Source organism: Pipistrellus kuhlii, unplaced genomic scaffold (assembly GCF_014108245.1).
Source record: "Pipistrellus kuhlii isolate mPipKuh1 unplaced genomic scaffold, mPipKuh1.p scaffold_m20_p_12, whole genome shotgun sequence".
Classification (NCBI taxonomy): domain Eukaryota; kingdom Metazoa; phylum Chordata; class Mammalia; order Chiroptera; family Vespertilionidae; genus Pipistrellus; species Pipistrellus kuhlii.
Genome location: NW_023425427.1, coordinates 38,003,998 through 38,016,425, shown reverse-complemented (window position 1 = coordinate 38,016,425; position 12,428 = coordinate 38,003,998). Strand labels below are relative to the sequence as shown.

The 12,428-nt window shown below is 42.6% G+C and overlaps 1 protein-coding gene across 32 annotated transcripts in view; it reads left to right on the top strand.

Moving 5' to 3' along the window:
- The window catches only part of PTPRD (protein tyrosine phosphatase receptor type D), a 626,044-nt gene that overhangs the window by 231,888 nt on the left and 381,728 nt on the right, over positions 1-12,428 (top strand). For all 32 annotated transcript variants that reach the window (XM_045580211.1, XM_045580213.1, XM_045580225.1 and 29 more), the window contains exon 2: positions 11,026-11,193. In XM_045580211.1, coding sequence (XP_045436167.1) covers positions 11,130-11,193 — 64 coding nt within the window. In that variant the 5' untranslated portion in view covers positions 11,026-11,129. The remainder of the gene's footprint in view (positions 1-11,025; positions 11,194-12,428) is intronic.

The window sequence follows — 12,428 nt, the reverse complement described above, 5'->3', positions numbered from 1 at the left end:
TTTGTTTTGGTTGTGTGGCACATTGACTTAAGACTGTAATCCGTATCTAGAAAGCTTGGCATTGATAAGGTGACTACATCTCATTTGCAAGTAGGTTTTTAAAGGCTTTAAATGCATTAAAAAATATTTGTGCTGTGCATTTTGTTGGAGTTTTTTTTTTTATAGAAGTATAATAAAAATGACAGCATTTTACAAAGCCTTTTTTCCCCCTGGGGCTTCAAATATATTTTCTGAAAGAGTGACTATGGGAAAAATATTCTTTTTCACTGCTGGACTGATACATTTTGGTATGGGAAATTCATAGTGCTTTGATTGCTGCAGGACATTTTTGTACTTATTATCAAATCACTTTATAATGCCAACTGCTTTTGAAAAATATGGTGTGTCTTCACTGCTTTCAGTATGGTGGTGTTGCCCTCAGCAACTTTATAATAAAGTGCGCCAGGGTTGGCATCTTTCCACCTGGATAACTGTCCTGGACAACTGGGAATTCACCGTCTCACACCTTCCTACCTGCTTAGTAATTACTTAACCTGTGTCCCTGCTACCGTTTAAATAAAAAATGAATTCATGAGAGAGAACTTATAGTAATATACAAAATAATTGTGTCTTAAGTTTGTATAAACACGTGTGGCATGCTGCTAACTTAATTACTAACATGTGAGCAGTTAAAAAAATCTATTTCTAGTTAATCATTTCTACCACCAAGGTCACCAATACACCTATGAACTCTTTGACTTATGATACTCACATACATAATAATGGTTATCGAGTTAAAGTTTGACCCTTCGGAGAATTTTTGACTCATGAGATAAACTTTCGTTTGTGAATATTTATCCATCTGGGACAGTACTTCTCAAAAAACATTTATCCTTTGAGCTCTTCTTATCCTTCCTCTCTACACCCAAATCTTAAGGTTTTCTTCCTCCTTCATTTGTGCAAATCCTTATATAGTTTCTCTGCTAATTAACAGAGAGAACTTTTTTTGATGTTTTCCATTTTAGAATTAATCATAACTTCACTGAAGCTAGCAATTTCTACTGTATAGTAGAAGTCGGAGAAGATAGTAGCAGAATGCTAGGAAGAAAGAAAGAAGGTTGGTCTGGGTTCTAAACCCTCTACTGAGATGAAACAGATGTGTATCCTGAGGTTATTCATTGTATATGTCCTTTCACTTCATTTATTGTCTGCTGAATGAGGGGGCTGCCCAAGATGATCTGAACTTTTTTCTGACTTTTATCAATGGTTTGTTTTCAGGACAAGGGTAGATGTGAAGAAGAGTGGATATCTATACTAATAAAAGGATAATATGCAAATTAGACCTGGAGACCTTCTGGATGTCCTTCCGGACAAAGCTATGGTGGCGGGGCTGAGGCGGAGTTGTTTAGGAGCAACCAGGCCAGCAGAGGAGGACAGTTGAGGGCAATCAGGCCAGCAGGAGGGGGAAGTTGGGGGCAAGCAGGCCAGCAGGGGAGGACAGTTGAGGGCAAGCAGGCTGGCAGTGGGAGGCTGTTGGGGATGATCAGGCTGGCGGGTGTGGCACTTGGGGGCGAGCAGTCCAGCAGGCAGTGTGATTAGAGGCAATCAGACAGGAAGCAGGTGAGCAGTTAGGAGCCAGTGGTACCGGATTGCAAGAGGATGTCTGATTGCCAGTTGAATTTGGCCTAAACTGGCAGTCAGACATCCCCCGAGGGGTCCCAGATTGGAGAGGGTACAGGCTGGGCTGAGGGACGACCTCCCCCTCTCCCCCCCCAATGCACGAATTTCGTGAACTGGGACACTAGTAACTGAATAAAATGAACATGCAGGTTGAGAGAGGAGCAGAGTATGTTGAATATCTATGCTTTCTTCTTTTAGGTTATATCTCAATTTGGTTTATTTGGTTTTTCTAATGTTTCTTTTATGAGTGTTGTTCATAGATTTTCAGAGAGAGAGAGGATTAGTCATGAGATCAATACTGGGAAAATGAAGAGACTCTTCTTTCATTCTGCATTCCCCAGTTGTTCATGACGGGTTCTCAGCATTCCACTTTCTGTCTCTGTTGCTGGCAGTGGTTTGAAAGAACATTCCTTGGAACTGAATATTCCCATCCTGGGACCGTTCGCTTGGAGAAGAGCTAAGCTCCCACCAGGAGTGATGGGGACCACATCTATCCATCCAGTCACTGACAGGCATGAGCGCAGTGTGCGCCCCACTGAACAGATCCGTTTTTAAAAATTGGTCACAATATTTACGTCTCGTAAGCCTGTGAACTGAACTTCCCCAAAGGCATGCCAATTTCAGTTCTAGCTGAGGCCAAAAAGGGAAATTTGGGTGTCATCCATAGTGTTTTGACTTCCATGCCCAGAAATTCAAAATGTTTCAAGTTCATGTACTAAAACTATACTGGAAATACCTAAAATTGACAGGTTTAGGAAGCAGTGAACTAAACACAGGCCTTGGGAATTCCTTTCCTTCATTTTGAATGTTTTCTTGATGCTAATCAACTGTTCTAAGACAGTGGTTCCCAGTCTTGGCATGGTGGCCATTTTTGCCATGAGAGATCTTTGGTGTAAGGGCTGTCCTGTGTCTGAGGACATGTTTGGCAGCATCCTGGCCTCTACCTTTTAAGTGGCCATTAGATGTTCCCTTATGTTGTGACAACAGTGTGCCTCCAGCCATTTCCAGGGGGAGGGGGAGTCATTCTTGGTGAGAGCCACCAGTCCAGAGCTTTGATCACTCCGAGGAAGGAGCTATAGGTAAACCACCTGTGGTTAGAGCTCTCTTAATGAAATATTTGAAATGATTAAAAGTCTCCTTGTTTTGTTTTTAAAGTAATCTTAAGGAAAAAAAACCCCCACATAATCCCTGATAAAAGGAATGATAAATTCTCCACCGAAGGATTTTTAAAATTTACTTTTCATAGAAAAGACATAGTCTGTGTCATTTGTTGCTAGATTTCTGCTATGTATCGGTGGAAATAAAGCAAATAAAATGGACATAATTATCTTTGAAATCATATTGCCCATTATAGGTTTTAAAAGCTAAATGTATTTCAAACAAAGCACCTCAGTTTGCATTGTTTAAAAAGAGATATCCTTTTCATTTTTAATAATAAAAAGAAAATTGAGTATAGTGAGTTAGGAATGATCTTTTCATATCCATTTGGAAATGCCCAAAGGTTAAAATACTAAAATCTGTGTTCTGTTGTTTAGGTAGGAAGTGATTGGATTGCATAGGTGTCTTTACTTTATGAGGTTGATCAGTTTCTCACTCCTAAATGCTATTTTGGAATAATAGCAGCATGATGGAGAGACTTACATTTACTTTAAACTTTTCCATTGCAAATTTTCACTAGTGTTACATAAAATTAGATTGAAGTTATTGCATGTAGTAATCGTTTAAAGAAATTAGATGCTTTTTCTAAAGCCATTCTACTTTCAAATCAGAATTATAGTTGTGTTTTTAGGGGGGAAATAGGTAGGTAGGGAGATGAGTATTTTTTTTTCTTTTCCTTTCTATCTATTTGTTTCTCAGGGCATACCTCATTTTTACTTCCTGAAGGAGAAAGAAACAATCAAAGTTAATAATGTCATTCTGCCATTTCCGAAAGTAGTAGCTAATACCTCAGATGTAAAGTTATTTGAAATGTTATAGAGATGCTGTTGATAGCAACTTAGAAAGTGAGTCATATTATACAAAGCTCAGACTATTTATTGGCTTTTCTTTGTATATACTAAAACTAAACATATAGTCTTTTATGGTATCCATACTGATAGGTATTGTTTTCCTCTTCAGCTATTCTTATAATTCAGTTGATTTTTCCAAAGAATTATTATGTGCTTACTTAGAGTCACCTGCTATTTTCACTTTAAGTTATAGCCTAAGCCCAAAATGAGAGGATTGAATTATTACTTTGTATTTATATATAATATCTCATAAACTCCCTCTTGGTGATTTCTTAAAAAATTTATTGTGATAAAAACATGTTTAGGGCAAAATAGAGAAGCTGTGCTATTATGTGGAAGCGTAATAAAATTTGAGGAATTTTGAGTTTCTTACATAAATATAATTCCTTATATACTTTAGTTTTAAATATTTTATGTAGAGGTGCATTGGACATGCAGATATTTTTTTTCAGTATTTTATATAATTTAATAACCTTGCTCTCTTGCCCTTCTTTTCCTCAACAATGTTTAACACAGTTAAACTGATGAGGCTTTTGGAGCTGCTTGTTTTATAATATCTTTTTCATATCCCTCACCGATATTAATTGAATGTGACCATTCGTAAACATTACACACTTTGCTTCACCTGGCTGTGCAGAAGCATGCTTATCTTTCACATCTATGGAATGTGACACCCCTGTGACGTCAAAACTACCCATTTCCACCGAAACCGGTTTGGCTCAGTGGATAGAGCGTTGACGTGGGGACTGAAAGGTCCCGGGTTCGATTCTGGTCAGGGGCATGTACCTTGGATGTGGGCACATCCCAGTGGGGGGTGTGCAAGAGGCAGCTGATCGATGATTCTCTCTCATCGATGTTTCTAACTCTCTCTCTCTCTTCCTCTCTGTATAAAATCAATAAAATATATTTAAAAACAACAACAACAACAACAACAAAAACTATCCATTTCCATGACACCCCACAGGGGGACCATCAGTAGTGAGAGATAGAACTCTCCTAGCTATGTTACAAAATACCATTTTTCTTTTAATTACAGTATTTCTATTTGGACATTTTCCAGTGTTACACTTGCCAGTTATTGATCTCCCCCTTGCATCCTATGAAATAGTTTCTAAAAATGAGACAGTCATTTTTGGATGGGTCGGGGACACGGATGGGGAAATGAGCCACCCTAATGTGGAGTCTGTTTTCCCACAGCACACAGTGAATCTTCAGAGTCTGGTCACTGTAAGGAATCCAGTGACTACAAAGGACTACTCACTTAGTCTCGATTGGCTGGACCCCAGCAGCAAGATAACTTATTGGTCAGAATGTCTGCCCCCTGGTGGTCAGTGTGCATTATAGCGACTGGTGGAACAGTTGAATGAAAGGTCAGATGAACAGTTGGACACTTAGCATATTAGGTTTTTATTATATAGGATCCTAAAATTGTTTACTTCCCCGTCCTCCTTCCCCATGTGTAACATAGTGGATTACTAGTCAATATGGATAAGGAACATTTCTAGCCTGCAAAAGGTTACACTGGACAAGGCTGAGGAGTCTTGCCTAGACCAGGATGAAATGTTTACAAATTACCTTCTCTTGGAGAGTCCTCACGCATAAGTGAAATGTTGAAAGTTGATTTTGTTTTCCCCTTCCTTTTGGATTCTTTTAGCTGTTACTGTGCATGGGGGGCACAGGGAATTCACAGGGCGTCCGCAGAAGCGCCCACCAGGCTTTCTATGAACTCCAGGCCCCTCCACCCCCCAGCCTCAGCCATAGCAGCCAGCCCTGCTTTTGTCTGCTTCCCAACTTGGAGTTTCTGCTAGAATCGTCTCTGTGCAAATGGCTGTTTCTCTCCAATGATCGGCAGTCTGTTCTTATTGATTTATAGAGGCATGATTGGTTTGGGAGGTTGATAAAAAGAAGTCACAGTATTTGGGGAATTCTTATAACACCGTCTCATCCCTCCCCATTAAATTTAATATATATGCATTCAAGTTAAGTATTATTGGAATATTATTGTTTCTCATATGTCTAGCATACAGACTATGGCGTGGTTATGTGGCATAAAGAAGGAACATGTTTAAAGATAAACCATGATATTGAATTTTTCAGTGACACCAGTAGCTGGTTGGGGCTTTTCCTTTTGTATATTCTTATGGAGATTAAAAAAAAAAATTGCTTAATTCTCTCCCTTCTCTCCCTTTTTTTCAAAATCATCATTTGATTCCTTAACTTTCTCCTAGGGTGACCAGTATAGTTGTTGAAAATTATTTTTAAAGAGATGAACTCAAGGGTTTAATAGGTTGGGTTTCAGTTTGTTGCAGTAATGATCCTTCCTGCCGCCCGGCTTTCTGCATTGTTTTTCATATAACCTCTGCTATTTTCCATATAACCTCGCAGAACTGAAGGCTTTCTTGCTTCCTGGTTTAACAAGAGGCTCCACGCTCATTTTGCCATTTTCTACATAAAACATAATTTCTCATTTTTCTGAGGGACTGACTCTTAGGATATTTCTGAAAGAAGAAAAGCTCCATTTTGCCTTTTTCATCCAATTTTAAAACAACCTACAGAAACACATGCCAACAGTAAAGACAGCTGAAAAACTCCTACAGCATATATATTGGTTTGAGTATGAACATAGTCATTCCAAGAAAGGGTTAATTTGTTCAGTGGAAGAGAAGTAGTTGGGTAGGTATCAGCTCATGGGATCATTTGAAGTACTGATGTGTTCAGGCTTTTAGGCAAGTGTAGTTTTGTTGTTCCATTTCAATTATACTGGGTATGCTGGCCCTCTGAACTGCTAGCTTCTCTAACCATACATGTATGTACATACAAAAGTAGATATGTGGCTTAGTAGGAAGCAACAAGCCCTGGCTGGTTTGGCTCAGTGGTTAAAGCATTGGCCCACAGATAAAGGGTCACGGGTTTGAATCCAGTCAAGGGTGCTTGCCTCGGTTGCAGGCTCTGTCCCTGGCCTGGATCAGGGTGTAAGCAGGAGGCAACCAATCGATGTATCTCACACTCACATTGATGTTTCCCCCTCTCTGTCTTTCCCCCTCCCTTCCGCTCTAAAAAACATAGGAAAAAATATTTTTTCCTCGGGTGAGGATTAACAATAGCAACAAAAAGAAATCAACAGTTATTGTTTTAAGATCTTTGTACTGTGAACAATGAGAAACCAGAGAGTTTTATATATTTTTAAATTTATTTTAAGCTCATATAAATGATTCATTTTTTAAACATTTTTATTATTATTGATTTCATAAAGGAAGGAGAGAGATAGGTAGAAACATCAGTTATGAAAGAGAATCATTGATTGGCTGCCCCCTGCATGCCTCTCCACTGGGATTGAGCCTGCAACCCAGGAATGTGCCCTGGATTGGAATTGAACTCGGGACCTTTCAGCCCCTAGGCCGATGCTCTATCCATTGAGCCAAACCAGTCAGGGCTAAATGATGCATTTTTATCTGCATGCCCCAGTTAATGAAAGATGATAGGCATCTTAAAATCAAAGAGGGGCCTCTACTGAGGGCTACAGGACAAGGGAAAAGGGATCTGTGATATAAGTGAAACCATGGTACCTTTAAAATCTCCTAACCCCCTCTTTCCACAGCAGAGTGGCCATCTCTCCTCTAGGCTGATGGGAACTTCTTTTAGTTTTATCTTTCCTGCATTCACACCACTCATGTAATATTCATTTATCCTCAATATTTTTGCTGTAAATAATTTCTTAGAAATCCATTTCCCATTTCTGCTCTAAAATTTAAATATCACCTTACTGATATACATTCCAGCATTCCCCTTTTGGCAGTGTATCTATGTAATAAACAAGGTACAGAGTGGAATTTGGCTGGAAGGAACATCTGGAATAGGTTTTATCTTCACACCTCCTCTTGCCTTTGGTCTTATATCTTGCTTGGGCATTGCCCATCTATAACAATAAAAGTGTAATATGCTAATTAGACCGGATGTCCTTCTGGACGAAGCTGGGGCTGCCAGGAAAGCCTGGGTCTCAGGTGCTGGAGGGAAGCTGGTGCCAACAGCCAGGGGAAGGAAGGCCTACTCTTGCATGAATTTCATGCATCGGGCCTCTTGTCTACACACATAAAAGAGTAAGATGCAAATTGACCCTACCTTTATGACACCCACCAGCCAATCAGGAATGAGAGTATGCAAATACTTAGAAACCTGTCTAAGATGGTGGGTCAATTTGCATATGCAGGCACCAAGCACCCCAGCCACTCCTGGCCTCTGGGCAGCGTGGGAAGGTGGAAAGGCGGCTCTAGGCTGGAGTGAATGCGGTGCCAGCAGCCAGGGGAAGAAAGGCCCATTCTTATACAAATCGTCGTGCGTCAGGCCTCTAGTTTATGTGTAAGGCAGAGTGTTTGTATGTGTGCTCATCTCTTAGAATTCTATCACTGCTCCAAGACTGAGGTAACATTTGTAGGTTCATTTGGAAGAATTTGGTCTCTGTGTGTTCCTTCAGTCGAGTCGGGGGAGAAGCCACTCTATCTCTGTGATCGCAGCAAGTCATTATGGAGCAGTTGGCGCTGATACGCTTGCACAGACACAAATTGAGTCCGACAGGACTGATGTCGCCTGGACTTTGCTGTCTTTAGAAATGCAGACGTGAGGATGGGAGTGGTGAAAGGGGGAGGGGAGGAGGAAAGCTGATTCCTCTCGCACCTTTCCTATGTAGTTTTGAGATTTCAACATTTGATAGCTGTTAACGGTTTGATGAGCTGTTTTCCAGATAAGATTGATAACAATAGCTGACTTGGAGCAGCTGGCTAGCTTTTGGTTTCAAGTAGATGTGTTTCAGCGTACAACACACTGCTTCAGGTCATCCACAAATTGACAGAAAGAAAGAAAAAAAAAAAGGCTATTTAGTGGAATTATAATTAGAATGATTTTCCCCCTTCCTTTTAGTTTTATCTTTCCTGCATTCATACCACTCATGCATAGTAATGGGAATGATACTATCTCAAAAGGTTTTCATTTTCATGTTCAAGATCAGTTTCAGAAAAGACCCACTACAGGATCTGCATTACAGTATGTCGTTAAAAAAGACAAGTTATTTTAGTGGATTTGGTTATTTCTAGGTAGCTCTAGTATTTCCTGTCAAGAAGTTTATATGTGTTTGAAATATTTCAATAGAGAAAACTTAAAGATACACTGTTTCATTTTGGAATAGAAATCTGATTGTCATTCTCAAGTTCTCGCAGTGATAGAGGAAACACAGCATTCAATAGTCTCTCTCTCAAGAGCCTACTCTGTAAGACGCCCTGCAAGATTTATCGAAGGTTCTATAGGAGCGATTATTTATCACCTGAAGAGACATACTTCACCTTATTGCTTGAAGCCAGTTACTGCTCCCTTTTCCTCCATTCCCACCAGGCCCGCCATCGCTCTTGCGGTCTGTGTTACTTCTCAGCTGGGACTCCTGCGATGGCCTAATGGCATCCTCTAAATCACCCACACTCAGCTGTCAGTTCATTTTCCCAAGGCCTAGTTGCATGTTGTCCCTTGGCTCCAAAGCATTAAATAGCTCTCTTTGTGGTTTGCCAAATAGAGGCTGGTTGTCATAGACTGGTATCCCAGGCTATCCGGGACCTTTGTATTTCCTTTTTCTTAAGCCTGAACCATTTTCTTTTGCCACCTCTCCTTTTGGTTTCCTAATGGATCCTTCATGCCAACCCAGTATCTCAGTATGGCCTCTGGACCAGCCACCTCAGCAGCACCCAGAAACTTGTTAGAAAGGCAGGTTCTTAGACCTGACCCTGCAGACCTGCTGAATCCGGGGCGGGGGGATGCCCAGCTATCTGTTTCAGCAAACCTTCCCAGTGGTTCTGAGCATACAGACATTTAAGGAAACCCTGTTCCAGGCAGATCAGGCTGCTCACCTTTTCCAAAGATCCTGCCCATTGCCCTGCCTCTCCATGGAATTCCTGAAATGCCTTTCTCTCTTCTTGGTAACATCCTGTCTATATTCCAAGGCCCAATTTGAGACACTGCTTTTTCCGGGATGCCATTCCCAATCCTTTCTTGTTGTTAATACTTACCCGAGGTTATTTTTTTCCACTGATTTTGAGAGAGAGAGAGAGAGAGAGAAAGAGAAAAAAGAAACTTCAATTGGTTGCCTCTCGCTTGTGCCCCAACTGGGACCGGGAAAAGAACCTACAACCCAGTTATATGCCCTCCATCTGGAATCGACCCTGAAAGCCTTTGGTGCCCAGGCTGGCGCTCTACCACCAGGCCACACAGGCCAGGGCCTGATCCTCTCTTTGATGGCATTATTTGGTTTTCCTTCCTGGCACTAATCACTTACTAATATCAGTCATCTGTTGTGCCTGTCGTATTCCCCCTACTAAAGTGGGAAATCACAAGACGATAGAATTCGACTCACCCAATACTGTGCCAAGTTGCACACAGTAGGCTCTCTAAAAATAGTTTGCGTCTTCCTGATTTTACAAGAAAAGGTTGAGAAGACGAAGCCTTGCCCAGGAGGCACATAAACTCCCATTAAGTCAGAGCGGCTCACGCTAACTATTGTTTTGACTTACTGAAGCCGAACTAGACTTGAGCGTTGATGTGTCTTCAGGGAAGAAGCCAAATGCGCTGGTGGAGAAAACGCTTAACTTCTGCTGTTTAGCTGGGGAAGTGGAATTGGCCCTGTCACTTCACCTGACGCCAGGAAAGCCGCTTACGCTATTCTGCCAATGACAGACGATCACCCTGCACGGCAGAGCTCCCTAAGTCTCTCTCAGAGCATTGCTGCGCCTCCTTCCACCCATGTGCTCACAGAATGTTTCACAAGAGGTGACAGCTTCTCCTCCTCGCAGAGGGTTGCCTCCAGGGTGGCCTACGCAGAGAGGCACATTCCCGGGGAAAAGGGGGGTTTTTAGAATTGCCTAAAAATGGGAAACAAGAGAAGCTCCAGCTGAAACCAGTTTGGCTTGGTGGATAGAGCATCGGCCTGCAGACTGAAAGGTCCCGGGTTCGATTCCGATCAAGGGCATGTACCTTGGTTGCGGGCCCATCCCCAGAAGGGGATGTGCAAGAGGCAGCTGATCTATGATTCTCTCTCATCGATGTCTCTAGCTCTCGATCCCTCTCCCTTCCTCTCTGTAAAAAATTAATAAAATATATATTTAAAAAAAAAAAAAAAGAAGCTCCAGGGCCTGCCCTTTTTACAAACCAAGTTCTTTGCATCCTACTCCGAAGGCATCGTGGATACACACTTTCCTGTGAATGTACAGTGGGTTGTATGAGTCTGAGTGGTTGGTTGGGATGGAACCGGGGGAAGCGCTCCAGGGATCTAAGCCGTCTTTGTGTTTTCTCCCCTCTCGTGTCGCTGTCTGTCCCCTCGCAGGCTCTGAGAGAGTTCCAGCTGGACTTTCCGATCGGACACCCTCGCTGCGGCAGCGCCCGAGGCAGTGAATCCGAGCCACCAGCGCGCGCTGCCCGGGCTGCAGGATGGTGCGGGCGGCCAGGCCTCTGCTGCTGCTCCTGGCCTTCCTCCTCCGCGCGGATGCTGAGAGTAAGCGGGTGCTCTGATCCGGGGGGCCATGCCCAGAATGGGCGGTTTTGTTTTCCAGTTGGCACTGGGCTCGGGGCTTCTGGATGTGTTTCCTTTGGAAGTGAATCCTGAGACACTGGGATTCTCCTTGGCCCCCTGCCAGCCTTTGAAAGAGATTATTGATGCGACTTCCTTACCACTTCCTCTTGCTCCCTTCATGCCCTCTCTTTTTGTGCCTCTAACTGCTCCTACTGTTTGGTCCTCTTTTTTTAAATTCTTTCTTATACTCTCAACCAGTAGAACTCAGAAGCGATGAGACCCATGACATAAGGCAAGCTGGGGTTAACCAGTTGGTGTTGCCAATAAGTAAATATTGTTCAGGCCCATCAGAAACTCCTCTCGCTCTGTGCATATTTCTGTGTTTTAGAGGAACACACACAGTGTCACATTGAGCCCAATTAAACCCTCAAGCCCCTGGTAGCTGTCACAGCAGCTGTTCCCACGTACTGTTTCCGACAGCTGTCGAGCACAGCGTTCAGACAGATCAAGCAGAACTGACAGCTCCGTGGCTGCAGGAAAGGCGTGGACGTGTGAGAAGTCTGCGGGGCAGGGACACCAAAGTTTGGGTTTATTGGACTCCGTGCATGAGACGGAGATTGTCTGTGGTCCATTAGCCAGCCAATGAATGAGAAGATCCTAGCTCCTTCGTCATTAGGGAATCGCTAGGTCTACCTGGTCCGCCTCTGTTTCTTTTTCCCCATCTGTCCCATGGCCCTTTGGAAGCGATAGTCCTGGAAAGAGACATGTCTGTGGCTTGTACACACAGCCTGTCTGGTTCCTCCTCGGTGGTGGTTTAGCTCACATGAGGGTTGGCTGTTCTGTTTGGGAATCCCCTGGTCCCAGGAAAATGTGTGTCTCGACTGCACTCATTAGCTTTTCCCTCCACGGATGATGTCAGCGAGATTAAATGTGATTCACGGTTAGGATGTTTCAAAGGCAAGGATCCCGCGTCGCGCTGGCCCCCACCTGTTAATTGCGTTTGACAAGAATTTCCTCCCTCGCAGCCAATTTCTTTGTTTAAATAGGAGCTCCTTTTTCTGAAGAGAGCTTTCCAGGAGGGAAAGAATAATGTTAATAATAGGATACATATGGAACACGCATGCTTTAAGCACAACATTCTCTGATTAATAATGTATATAGTTTCCTAATTAGCACTTGGGAGTGTTGGTTTAGAGCGACGCCAAGGAATTTCTCAC